This window comes from Homalodisca vitripennis, chromosome 1 (assembly GCF_021130785.1).
Source record: "Homalodisca vitripennis isolate AUS2020 chromosome 1, UT_GWSS_2.1, whole genome shotgun sequence".
In the NCBI taxonomy this organism is placed as follows: Eukaryota; Metazoa; Arthropoda; class Insecta; order Hemiptera; family Cicadellidae; genus Homalodisca; species Homalodisca vitripennis.
The window spans coordinates 116,291,686-116,306,514 of record NC_060207.1 but is presented as its reverse complement, the minus strand read 5'-3'; the positions used below and the strand labels follow the sequence as shown (position 1 = coordinate 116,306,514).

Below are 14,829 nucleotides of genomic sequence, written 5' to 3'. Positions count from 1 at the left end.
TTGGCGTTTGGAAATCATTACAAACCATTGGTCTTCACATTTTGTTATACAGAGCTTCTTGGTTCTAGTGCTGTGTTGTAAAATAAGATCTGTTTGAACCTTTTCTTTTTTTTATCGGTTATAGAATGAAGAGACAAACCTGATCCGCCTGGACTCTGAAAGCAGTGTCGATGACTTTGACCCTTTGTTGTCAAAGGACAGGGACCAGGAGACCGGGACAAGTTCGGAAGTCGGGAGTGAAAGGCGGGGACTGAGTCTGACCAACCCTCTCTACCCATACTTCACACCCCAGCACCTCCCACAAGACTCTCGCCATCGTGATCTGGACCTACTCAAGGAGTATGGGCTGGATTTTAACAGTTTGAACATACAGTCCAACAGTTTGAGTGTACAGTCCAACAGTTTGAGTGTACAGTCGACCCCGGCACACAGTCTTGGCCTAACTCCTTCACAACACAACTGGACCAAGTTTGATTAACAATTCTTGCACTGGTGTAACTGAAGATTAGGATTAGCAGAAAAGTTAAATGGAAAAGTCGTGTTTCAAAGCTACGAGGGGAGGCTGATCTGTTATGTGTTTGCATATATGAGGAGAATGAGTTAACTCAAACAGTTTATTAATTTAAAAATCTTTACCTTAAAAATTATGTAAACTTGGCAAATTACAGTATAGTCTACATTTTTTGGGAAGCTATATGTTGTAAGAAATCTTATGATTGACTTTGAAATTAGGACTTACTTGCTTGGTTTATTTATCAATAAAATAATAATCTTCCATCTTCATTAAATACTCTATTCAGGTTCATAGAAGATAAAAATTATGGTGCTAAATCCTCAAGAATAAATTTTTGTAAAGTCTTTCTATTTGAGTTGTAATTGATTTTGGTTTATTTGGAGACTGGCAAAAACCTGATAACTCCATATTGCCCTAATTTCAATTACAAACTGTTATCATTTGACCTATTTCCATATACCGTTCTAAACAATATCTTGAGTGCATTGAATGATATTTGCTGTAAATAACAAGAATTATTTCTTTGTGTGATGAGTCAAGACAAATATTTCTGCAGATATCAGTATGCATACATTACTTATCAGCCAACTCTCATGTACTGTCAAGCCTGAAACTGTTTCAAGCATTTAGACATCATTGTCATTTCTGATTTTCTCCTATGTTTGTGTAATCGTAATGCAATAATATGTGGGGCTGTTATGAACCGTTTATACTCATTTTGTGATTTTCAAATAAACTAAGTATTCATTGCGATATTCAAAAAATGGCATCTGTTTTAACCAGTTAATATTAATAAATTTAATGTGGAACATGAAAAGTTATTCATTCAAACATCAAAATGATTATAGTTTGTAATTATTTTAAAGAATTTAATGCACAATTTGAGTTCAAGCGGATTAATTTTAAACCGGTTTAAATTTAATTCTGTGAAAGATCAAAACAATTATAGCAAGGTTTTTACTTTTAAGTTTAGTTTTAAGAAATGAACCTGTTAGGTTTGTTTTAGCTAAATATACTTTTATTTATGTAAAAGATTGATTGTATATACCTTCTGTTTTGTTTGTTATGATTACACATTTTATTATATATTGTTATTTATTTGTGATAGTGTTATCGTTATTAGTAAAAAAATATTGTATTATAGTCTGATTCTATTTTTTAGACTGGTTAAATTTTGTACTATTTGGCATATGTAATAAATTCAATTTAAATACAATTGTATAGTTACTGATGGAAAAAGCAAGAATTAGTGTATGTAAAAATAAAGTAATACTGTGCTTCCAATTCCAATATTTCCGTTTTAAATATGTTAAAATTTGCATAATGTTTTGTAATCCTTGTACAATATGTATTGAATTTTGTAGATGAATTAGTAGATGAATTTTGTTTCAAAATAGTATGATTATTTACCATTTATTTTTTTATCTCGATATTATAAAAAATACTAGAGTTTTCTCCACTGGTAAGCGACAAAATAATAAGTATCATTAGAATTAAAAAAGTTTGTTTTGTTATTTTGAAGAATTCTTTTTACTTCTCTGACCTTTACATTGCATCCTATTAAGTGAAAAAATAATTTCTAATATAAAAATGTCTCTTGTATTTTGTTTTAATTATTTCCTAGGGTCTGAACAATTTAAGTTGTAAAACAAAACACTTGAATAACTGGTAACCTGGATATAACACCGTCTAGATTAGGTAAATTTTAGTTTCTCATTTTGAAAGAAATATTATATGCTCTAGGCAAAATATTGGTACAATTGAGTTTTCTGTGTTTGAAACATGAACTACATATCTTTATCCTGCTGAATATATTACATTTTTTATCGCTCAATTAAATACAACTTAGTCAATGACAGTTTTTCAGCTTTCTGTACTGTAAAGAAAAAGCTGTAAACCTTGGTTGATGTAGACTGTACAGTATTTTTACCTTTTTATTTACAAAATTTATTCCATTAGTTCAATGAGTCCATCAAAATCTCAAACAGATTTTTGCCAATGACAGGATTTTAGAAGTGAAGTTCATAGTTACTAAATTTTAAGAGACATTAACAAGCATGAAGAACTTGGTCAAAGGCACGACATATTTGTATTATTGTCAATTGCTTTCCTTTTCTGGAATATTCAATTAATATATTTGTAGTTATAGTTTAGGCATTAAAATATTTCTATATATTTTGGTATTTTTACACATTTTATCTTAATAATAATACACATTTATCTTTAAATTAAACAATAAAAAAGACATACTGAATCCATAAATGAAACATCAAATTTACCTACAGTTGTAAGAATTTATTAATGAACATGGTGAACAGTTAACTAATGTACAAAAATAATGAGCTTTCTTCAAAAGGTTTAGCATAAGGAACATTTCAAGTTCTGACAGTCTGAAATGGTTGCTTAGAGTAGTGAAAGCTGTGGAATAAGATTTTTTGGCTGATTGAATCTCTGTCCTGTTGATTTTTAAAATTTTCCCTACTGAAAAATATAAGCAGTAATATATAGGTATGACCTATTACATTTTTTTCAGTGTTTTCAATTTCATTTACTCTGACACAACTTTTTTTCAATCATTCTAATTGTAGAAAAACTTTGACTATGTTTATCTCTGAAATACAATCTAGATGTACATTTAAAAGATCAAAGGTAATTAATTAAAACATAACCTTTATTAAGAGAAGTTAACTTTGTTCTAGCTAAAATATAAAATGGTGTTTCTTGTATCTTAACCCTTTGCGGAACTATTTGTTTGACCGCACTTGTACCAGCAGGCATGAATTAAGTTGTACTTTTACAGCAGAACAATAATAGTGTGCCCCATTAAACTACCCTTTTTTATACTCAACTTACATGTACATTGAACTGAATTCATCTGGATACTTAAAAAAGGTATACAATACATTATTTCATGAACTATTGTAAAATTTTCTTACAGCTAACAAAAAAATAATAAATTGAATAGTAACAAAGATTGTGCTACCATTTCTTCTTTATTGTTGTCAATGTTGTAGGGTAAACACATTCCAAAGGTAACTTTTTACTACAGATGTTTATAACAACATTTTCGATAAAATGTCTAGTTACTGTTGTAAAAACTGCTCAAATAATAGATCAGTAGTGCTACATATCAGAGAGTAAATTTAGCTGAATCATAATTTGGCAATTCTCTCAAATCATATAAGCACTTTTAACCCATCACGGATCACTAATTAAATGTCTCGTCATGCAGCACTGTCCCTAGTGGCAGTGACGATCTCAGGTCAAAAAGCTAATAGCTATAATTTTACATCATAAAAGCTCTAACAATGTCTTGTAGGCTGTGTGAACGTGTTTACTAGTCTACTGAATAGCAACGGTCTTTCTTTAGTTTTATCAAATACATTTTGTAAATATTCTATAAATTGCAATTGTATGTAGAAGCTAAAATACAATTACAATGTAGAACTTCTACATAGACATTCTACGTAGATGCAGCCTACAAGACATTGTTAGAGCTTTTATGATGTAAAATTATAACTATTAGCTTTTTGACCTGAGCTCGTCACTGCCACTAGGGACAGTGCTGCATGACGAGACATTTAATTAGTGATCCGTGATGGATTAAAAGTGCTGATATGATTTGAGAAAATTGCCAAATTATGATTTAGTAAACCATGTTTACATCCAAATTCTTTTACAGCAGCTGATTCGTTTTTAAAATTAGAGAATTGATGCAGAGTAAACCTCTCACAGTATGTATACCAGTTTAAAATTTAGTTTAGATTTTATTGTGATTTTTTTAACTATCAATATTATTAAGGGTAAGAAAAATGTTGTTTCTTTTTAAAGGAAACCCATAATTTGCTCAAGTAAAAAAGGTCATTTGCCATTAATTCATATAAGTAGACTATTTTGCTTTAACACTTATTTGTTAAATATAACTGTCCAAGATTGAAATAATGAACAAGAATAGTTTGTTATATAAGAAACAATTATACATATATTTGTATTCAGGTTTTAAATTGATGCCAATTCAAGGTCAGCCTTTCACATTCCCTCTCCCTCCCTGTCCTATAAGTACATTTGAACACTGACTGTGCTGTGATGATTGTTTATTTATGTTACTTCTTTTGTTACCCTGTTAATTAACTATCCCTCCCAGCTATGAAGTTCATAGCATCGTTCGATTTTTATTCATAAAAGAAGTTTGTTCTGCTAAATGTATCAACAAAGCCATTTTGTAACGTGTAATGAATGACATTAAAAGTTGAGAAGTATTGCTAAATCTTACTACAGTTTATTTATGTCTCTTAAAACTGTAAGAAGCATCATTTTACCTCACAGTAGCTTAGTCTCATGTTGCAATTAAGATGATACAACTGGACAAGTTTTAATGGAAATTACTTTACCATTCTTGATTTATCACTCTCACACTTTCATATTCTTTTAATATTTATGGAGTTTCTTAGTGGAAAGCAATAAAGAATGATGGCAATTTGAATTAAACTGTTAGTAACTAGTAAAATGGACATAACACATAGATCTTTATAATAATATGTGCAATGTATTACAATAAGCAGTGGTTGTTCCTTGTCAAACTCAAAAAGTACCTCAACACAATTTTTTTCTGTTCAACTTACATATTAAAACGCACAAAGTTAGGTAAATCCAAAGGTTGCACTGTTAGGTGCTGGATTGACATTTTAAAATAACAAAAAGAATGATTGCATGTTGTGGTAAAACTAGTCAATAGAACTCTTAGTGTACATTATTGTAAATTGATTCACATCTATTTAGTACATGTTCTACAAATGTAATTTTGTATAATATAACAAAATAGTTGTAAATATTGTGTAAAATACTGCATTATATATTTGTAACTATCGTATATTTTAATAAGACTAAAGTATGAATTTTTCATCATAACATAAATTATTTTAAATTAAGTCTAAAAACATATCTTAGAAATATTTTTAACACTTTGAGTGCCATGGCATGCCAATGTCACATGCATTAAGTCTGGGCTGTATTCTATAAATTTGCATTTAGGAGGGAAAATACTGTGTAACAGCTATCTAACAGATTTTCATAAAAGTTTATTTGATTCTTTAGTAAGAATGTGACATTGTTGAAAAAAAAAATATAACAACATTAAACATGTATTTTATAAAAAGTTAAGTTGAGTTTATTGTGTTTCCTAATATATTTTAAATGTTTTTGAATTATGCGTATGAAATGTCATGAAAAATATGTTTTGTATATTATACACATTCTGAACTGAATTTGTATGTAATGCTACCAAAAGTAAAATTTTACTTCAAAATTCAAGAGTTAGAGTAAGGACTAATACCAAATAGTTAGTAATTTTTTTTTTAATTTATTAAGAATAGTTTCTAGAATAGAATACATATTAATACATGTGAAATTTAATACATTTTAAATTAATTTGTTATATACATCATGTTTTTAAATGTATCATAGCTCTACTACATAGAATAATATAAAAATTTAAATAAAATTCAAATACAATATACGTTTTTGAGATATAAACACTAAACGCATTGTAATATATACTCTAAATAAAACACTGCTACCACATTGTTTACTGGTAATGAAAGATACAGAACATACACTCTCATCAAGTACTTGTAGAGTACTAATCTTGTTGTCAACATTTTTATAATTGCTTATAAGTTCATTTCATGATGTTTTGTATGCTAAAAACAAAATCAATGCTCCTATAAAAGTTTCACTTGGGCAGTTACTAGAAAAAAACTAATATGTTTATGCTTCAAAAAGAATTTATTTACAGCGTTATTATAAAACAAAATATACTATAGTGTTTATACTTTGTTGAATGCTTATTTTTAGCAAAACACAAAATTATGTAAATAACAGTACAGTCTTAGTAAAAACATTAGAACGTTCGCTACCACTGTCAGAAGAAAAGATTGTCACAATGGTGTAGCAATTCAGGGATAAAAGAGAAATAAATCAATATAAAACTCCCATATACTGATAGATTGGAACATATTGAATATTTTGATACGATTATAAGACTGGATTACAGTTAAATTTTAATTATTATAGAGAAATAGTTGACATTAGCTTTATGCATGTTTTATATTGTCAAAACCATGACACTCAAAGTATTAAATATATATTTTTTCGATGTTCAATCGTTGCGTTTCCTTTTAAATTTTCAAACCAAATTATAATTGTTGGCTTTTCTAGTGTGAATTGATTACTTTAATCTGTAGGACATAATGTACTCATTTTAATCCTTTTGAGACCAGTCTATATTACAAAAAGCTAACCAGAAATGCAGGGCTATTTTTATGGTATTTGTAGAATTTCAGAGAAATGGATATATTTTAGGAAACACAAATCAAATCTTTTAAATGTTGTTTTTTACATTTTATATTATAAAATGGGCTACCAGAATTTACTTACAAAAAAATTAGTATGAATTTTTTAATACTTAGAATAAGTATTGTAAATTTGAAATGTTAGAAAAAAATAGTTTCATACCTCTCTTGGCTAATGATAAAACATTTTGAAGCATAAAGCCATATGTATTCTAGCAGTGAATATTTTTATATAAAACTTCAAAAAGAACTCTCAAGAAAATTTTCAGTTAGGAATATTATATATTTATATACATTTTGTACAAAATCCTAAATGCAGTGTTTTCCAACAATGGATGGATACAATTGGACTCAAAGGAACTAAACCAAATGTTTTCCAGATAGTTCAGTACACTGACTCATTGTCCTTCATGTAAATCAAACAAAACACAGAAATAAGTAACACAACGTAAATAACGCTATTCACGATGTAAACACATCTTAGCAACTGTGTGAGTACTTTAGTATTATCCGGAGGCCACTATTTTTGAACGAGTTTTTCTTGATGGGGACCAAAATAAACCATTATATGTTACTAGTACTTTACTTGTTTCATAAGGAATTGGAAAAGTACTTACTTGATACTTGGTAGCTCCGTCGATGACCGGTAAAACCGGATTGACTGCGTGATTTTACAAAAACTATATACAAATTAAAATTCACAAAACTATATACAAATCACAATGGCACAATGGTACCTGATAAGTCATACTTCCTGTTGCCAAATCGCCTCAACTCAATTCTTGCCGACATCACTTCTTTTTGGGAGGCAGAATACGACAACCATTCATCATAATGGCGTAAATTTATTTTCTTTTTAATACTTTAATTTATTTTGGTCCCCGATAAGGAAAATTTGTCCAAAAGTAGTGGCCCCCGGATAATACCAAAGTACCACTGTTTACACCCAAGAAGTGGCATCTGGCACGTAGTCTGACCATTGAGGAAACAGATTGCTGACATTGCATGTATACAAACATAGAATAAGCATTAAAAGAGTCAAATACTATTATCAAAATCATTATATTTTGTTACTTTAATTACTTATTTAGACTTTTTCGTGAAAATTCAATTGAAATGTGTCATTGAATAAATAACAAACATTTCATTCAAAAATTCTGATATATAAGAAGTTTTTCGTATTCGCTACTATTAACAACTTCCAATATACATCGGAAGTTGGTCTCCAAAGGGTTAAACATGAATTGAATGTTGAGTTTTCTTGAAAAGCTAAGACTGCATAAGCATTAATGATTTTAGGTATGTATTTCAAATGTAATACATTAAGTAATTTCTTGTATTCCATTTGTTTATGATCTGAACATTTAATTTCTATTGATCAGTTAAGTCAATTTACTTCATTTACGGGTAGCACTTTGCACTAAAAAGATGTTGAATTAACACATTCACTGCGATGGAGAACTCTATAAGTTACCCTAGCACTGAACTGTTCTTCTCTATAATATTGAGGGTGTTTGCTCAGTGTCTGTCTGTTTGTATTGTTAACAGCTTATATTAAGGAACTCTGTATTTTCATTTCCAACTCTTTCTGTAATTAACTCGTATCTTAATTTTAGTATAAATATTTTAGCATTTTCTTGTCTTCCCCAAATTTTGTATCTGGGACAATATTTTTGACTTCTTAAACGTTTATAATAGTACAAACAAAATTTATTATTTTTGTATGAAATTATTGTTACCTACTAGTATAAAATTTTGGTCATTATTGGTGCTGCAGGTACACTTTGGTACATTGAACATGTAATGTTATTATTCGTGAAATCATTGTAGAGTTATCATTTGTTGACATTCCTGCCTGTTCTGTCTTCATGTTTAATGAGTTAAGGTTACATGCAAATACATAATACCTTATACAAATTATTAAAAATAGCAATTCTGCTGAACTGTTCTGTATGTGTAAAAATTCCCATTGTCTGAGACAAGTGCTAGCTGTGAATCTGCTGCTATTGGATGTATTAGTTATAGAGAAATGGAACTGGATAAAACACACCACGATATTGGCAGGAGAATAACAGATTTTGATGCTAGTTATTTCACATTTACTGATCAGACAACTATTATTAAGGGCATGGGCAGGACCTTCTTAAGATGGTGCCATTTATGTTCATCTGTATGATAACTCTCGATAGAAAGGTACTAGAGACTTGAAACTTAGGAAGAGGACTATTAATTTTTGGGTCAAAAGTCAAAGGGAAGTCCATCTGTCTGTCTGTCTGTGCGATAAAAATTGACAGAAAGATTCTCAACACTTGAAACCCATGGTCCAAAGAAGAACACTACTGATTTTAGGATCAAAAGGTCAAAGGGCTAATCGTCTGTCTGTCCAATAATGTTTTGTTATGTTTTTTCAGGTTCTTCAATACTCTGTTGTTTCGGTTTGTTTGCCAATAAGCTTTAAAAGAAGTTGTATATAACTCTAATAAACTATGTTCTTGGTAAAGAAACATCTTAGTAAATATGGGCTATTTGGTTGCTTTCCTGGTACAAATATTAAGAGAAATGTTTTTAAATTTTAGTGAAAAATCCAAATATGAACAGTGTAAGATACATATAAATATATTGTTATTCACTAGAGATGGTAATTATATGAAGTTGATGGGATCAAGACTATTTTAGATAATTGGAATTTCGGATCCATAGAATTGCTATAAAAACATGCTCTCTGTTGATATTGACATCTAAAACTCAAGCGGAGCATCATGCACTTACACCTACAACAGAATTTATGTTCACTATTTTATAACCTTAGAATGAAACTAAGTCTAACTTTGTTATGCAGGAAAGTTTACAACATAATAAACATTTATTTCTTAAAACCTAACAATATTTAATTAATTATAATGTATTTAAACAGAACACTTGTAATAATATATATTTATTTAAAAACTTGTTTTATAACATAGTTTAATCAAATTAAATTTTAAATACAATGTAAGAAACAGTAATCAAAATTAGTCTATTATGAAGTAGTCAAGACCATGTTGCGTGTAGAGAAACATACAAACGACACAGTCTGGCTTGTGTTTAAAAGAAAATGACTCTTATAATCTAATTCTTATAACTTGGAACTTGAGATGAACACATTCTGGTTTATCGTCTCTCTAGTATACATGCAATGACATATTGGTGATCATGTTCAAAACAGTTTCTAAAAATATTAACAACTTCCTATATAAAAAAAGAACAAAATTAAAAGAAACAAAAACATAGATAATTTCATATTTTTAGCATGGGTTAATTGGTAATCCTGATAAAATGACAAATTCGCATCACTCCTTAACATTAAAGAGAATACAAACTTCATGTTTAAATATATTTATATGCATGTGGAATGTTTTTGAGAAGGTATCACAACAAAAGTAAAGTTAATAAGTTAGCTTGTAATATGAAAAATAAACTTAATGTACCAACAATATTGTTGTTTAATTTATTACATTACATTAAATTCATACTTTTCTTTAGAATGTGTAAATTACCTGCCCAGACAGTACAGTTATTTGTCGTGCAGTGGCCTGATACTTAGACATATTTCTGATATTTTATTTTTGTCCATCTAATCTACACCACAGTTAGATATATCAATAGTTACTTTTAGCCAACTTTCTTGTCAATTCTAAATTTAATGGTGTACTCTATGTAATAAAATACAATAATTAAATTAAGTTTTATTTTCTTATGTGTATAACATTTTATTTTCTTATGTGTATAACAAACATTTCTCAGATATGACAAATACATGTTTATGTAACAGACAGCCTCTAGAATGTTGTATTCAAGCATACTCTTCAGTTATTTTTCTAATCAGGCGTAAATATAGCCTAACCTCAAATACAACCAAATAAACAAGAATTGGACTAATTAAAATCTGAGGTCAAATAAAAATGTTTTATGTCTAGTACTAGTGTGTACTATGATTTTAGCTGTGAAACATTTGTACTATTATTAAAGTGTGAACTTACACAAAACACTATATGTGATATAGAATTGATTTAATTTACGTAAGTTTATATTATTTAATGTCATGTTATTTATACTGAAATAAAAATCACTCAGTGTTCCTTAACTCTAGATCTGTCAAATAACTAGTTTGTAATCTCTTAAAAATGTTTTCCAATGTTTATCAACTAGTCTCTAGTTGTTTTTGCTGTCATCTTTTCAATCAAAATTTTGCTATTGAAAATTAGATTAAAGTAGAGCAAGTTGGATATCAGATTAATAGGAATGTTTCTCAGTTAATTTGATTTATTGTTTATTGAATAATAATGTGTAATAAGTACGCACAAAATTATACAGTTACAATACAAAACGTTGGTATATCGTTCCTGCTTGCCCACTTCGAAAGAGTGCAGGATAACAGGATTTTGTCTTCTACTTTAGATGCGGTAAATTTCGTTCGGGAAAAGGGTTAGTTACATCACTGCCTTCAGAATTTATTCCTCAACAAGAGCATTAATTTCAAACGTCTGTTTATTACTATTTGGTCTGAAGAAAGACATCCGTCCAAAACACGGTGAGCGGCATTTCTATAATGTCAAATGACTAGTCACTAGAATTTTCTTATTTTTTATTTTATTATAGAATTTAGTTTGTATCAAGTAATATCAAACTTTTCATTATGAAATTTTCAATTGATTGGTATATAATAGTAAAAGTTTCTAAATATAATAACCATATCTAAAATGTCTAACATTTTTAATGGGAATAAGAGTGTTTTCATGACATTGCAAAATGTTACTTATTTAATTTTTGTATTAAATAGTTTGTAGGAAAATGGAATTTCTGTAACGTTTTCATTAAAAACCTTTTGATCGACATTTTGTATATTTTGAAAAATTAGCAAAAAAAATTGTTTCTAGTTTTTATAAAGCTTTACTTTTAAATTGTTTTATTTGCTTTTTCTTTTTTTTTCATTTGTAATACTAAACAAATCTTAAATTAAAGCACATAAATAATCCAACTGCATATAAATGTTCCTCGTAATGTAGTGAAAAAGAAAGTATTTGATAGTATATACTTTACTTTAAAAATAAACATTCTGCATAGGTTTGAATGATGATGTGCACAACTAGCAAATTATGACATTACAGAAATTTCAACAGCCAGACCCAGGGTTAAGTTAAATGAAATCTTATTGATGTTTGCTATTTTGTGCTAAAACACAGCATTGGTATTTTATTATATAAAATGTGTATGTCTGTGTCTTCAATTTTAATTTAAAAGGAGTAGGTATTGAATACATTTCACATTCACTCATTTAAACTCACCACTACTAATGATTCCCTCAGAGATGAGTGGGAGGAAGTAGGCAAATGAGGTTAGGTAAAACGAGTTCACAAAGACTGGTAAATACATTGTTTATTTCTAGCATTATTGTGATTCAATTGTTGCCCTGATTCCGAGTCATGGGTGGATTGCAAGGAAATATAAAGGAGAGTACCACACCCTCTAAGTTTAGAAAAACTAATAAATTTTTATGTATTAAAAATTATTTATATTTGTATGTTTTAATGTAGTCATAAAATGTATTTTCTTTCGCCATGTGAAAATAATTTTATTAACACAGAGCTAAATAAAAATGGAAGATAAGTAAACTAAATTCCGGTTACTGACTATTATTTTGAGTAGATATAATCAAACGTTATTTCAAGTTACCCCATTTATCAGTCAACACTTTGCTTTAACTACTGAATATCACATTTCGGATGTCCTGACCCCAGCAACAGAAAACTTGTGTAAGCTATGGTAGTGAATATGTTACTGGCTTTAAAAAAAATAGATTTATAATGATGTCATAAAAATGTGCTACTGATCTAAAAATAGAATTTGTTTCAGTTTAGTATTGTCAATGGATAATTTGAAAAAATAGTAAGTTTTCAGAAATTTTTCATTGTAAATGTTTTGAACATGAATATATATTTATTTGAGTAAAGAAAAAATATAAATATCTGTTGTATTGTAAAATCCTTAAAATGTTATCTGCTTTGGAGAGTGTGCTTTAATGTATTTATTTTATGTACATCTATTTAGATACATCTTGATGGTTTCATTTGAATATGTCCTAACATTTGTGGCCTAAAGTTAATTTAAACTTTGGATAAATTTGAATTTTCAAGGTGCTATCTTCACTTTAGTGCCATAAGAACAATGTTAAACTTTTATAAAATTATTTTTAGTAGTAGAATTATGGGGAAAGTCTTATTTTAAAGATATGATTTATATTTATCCAACCGCTTTTAGTTTATTTTATATTTTTATTGATTATTCAGAAAAAAACTTATTAAATATTCAAAAAGAGTACATTTGACAAGAAAAACTACAAATCATTTGGATATATAAATTATATCTCCAAAATGAGACGTCTCTCATAATTCTGTATGTAGTGTTATAAATTATTTTAAATTGTAACGTTGTTGTTATGGTGTAAAACAAGGTAACTCGAAAGTTGTTTCACTACAGCCGACTCTTAATATTATGGCATTGAAAAGTTACGAATAAAGTATTAAATTTGCTGTTTTGTTACTTTTTTATTATGTTCAGTGAAGTCATTGTAAGTTTATGAAGTTAGTCAGCTAAAGTGGTGGCTATCTTGATTTTATCCTTATAAGATCTATATCAAAACGTTTTTGCACCCTATATTGTGGTTGCTATACTAAATTTGTAGGATTATGAGATTTCTCATTTTAAAAATACGTTTAATAATTCATTGTAACACTTAAGTGTTTTTAATATTGTTATTAGTATTTTACAAAGTAACTCAACATCTTTTTTTCATTATCTGAATATAAAAAAGTACTTATTTTAATGGAAAGCCTCAGAAGTATTGAATGCATTTTATTCATATTTTCAAAAGGAGACATCTCGCATAATTCTGCAACCAAAAATAAGGTTGTAAAACTGTTTGGGCTTTTACATTTTTTTGTGATATTAACTTCAAGGTCTATTTACTACAGCTTTTTGTAATAATAAGTTGGAATTTTTGGATAAGTAAGTACCCCCTTTTTGGATCTGTGATGTCATCAATTTATCTTTCAGTTCTTTCCAAAATTGAAAGAGTATTGTAATATTGACTGACTAAATGAGAAATAAAGATGATGCTCAACATAGTGTTAAAAATATCAAGAACTGCAAACGTGCGATATGAGAATATTTTAGACTGATCGTAATGTGCAAGTAGCAGTGTGAGGATTTTGAAATAATGCATGTTACAGTTTGTTAGTGTCACAGATGTGTGTGCACCATTGTTGACAATTACTACTGATGAGACTTGTGATTTAGCAGTGTGGGAATAAGTGAGCAGCATGTCACCACACCAGGGGATCTGCACAACATTGTGTATCCAGTAAATGGGTCATTTAAATAAAATATGTACATTGAATATATTATCTTTGTATAAACTACAGATTTATAATACAATTCATACTGTGTAGATGTTATTTCCTTCTACCCTTACATATTCAATTTTTAAATTAAAAGTACATTTAATATAAATTATGCACTTACACAATATTTTAAGATGACAGAAATGTTTATTTATTTAAGCTCATTAGAAAGATGAGTAACTTTTTCTTCAGTTACCAATTTCATTGACTGTGAAGTGTGGTTGGTTAGCCTACACATCCTTCAATGCAAGAAACATGAAGCCAGTTGATAAATATATATTTTGTACCTATAAAACTAACTTTCTTTTTAAACAATTTTAAATTATGTGGTTAAATTTTTCTGTTAAGTCTGGTATTACATGAATGAGTAATTTGACCTGTTGTTATTTGGTAATCTTAGATTAGCATACAGAACAGTATCAAAACTTTACAAAGCATATACTATCTGATTTCCCAATTTTGACAAACATTCCTTCACAAATGTACTAGTTTTAAATTAAAAATAATACTAAGTGATTTTTTTCTC

General features: G+C 28.5%; 1 protein-coding gene across 2 annotated transcripts in view; it reads left to right on the top strand.

Moving 5' to 3' along the window:
- Positions 1-14,350, top strand: part of LOC124369837 (DENN domain-containing protein 1A-like) — a 65,960-nt gene extending 51,610 nt beyond the window's left edge. For both annotated transcript variants that reach the window (XM_046827976.1, XM_046827968.1), the window contains one exon: positions 125-14,350. In XM_046827976.1, the coding sequence (XP_046683932.1) occupies positions 125-478 (354 nt within the window). In that variant the 3' untranslated portion in view covers positions 479-14,350. The remainder of the gene's footprint in view (positions 1-124) is intronic.
- Positions 14,351-14,829: the final 479 nt, after the last annotated feature.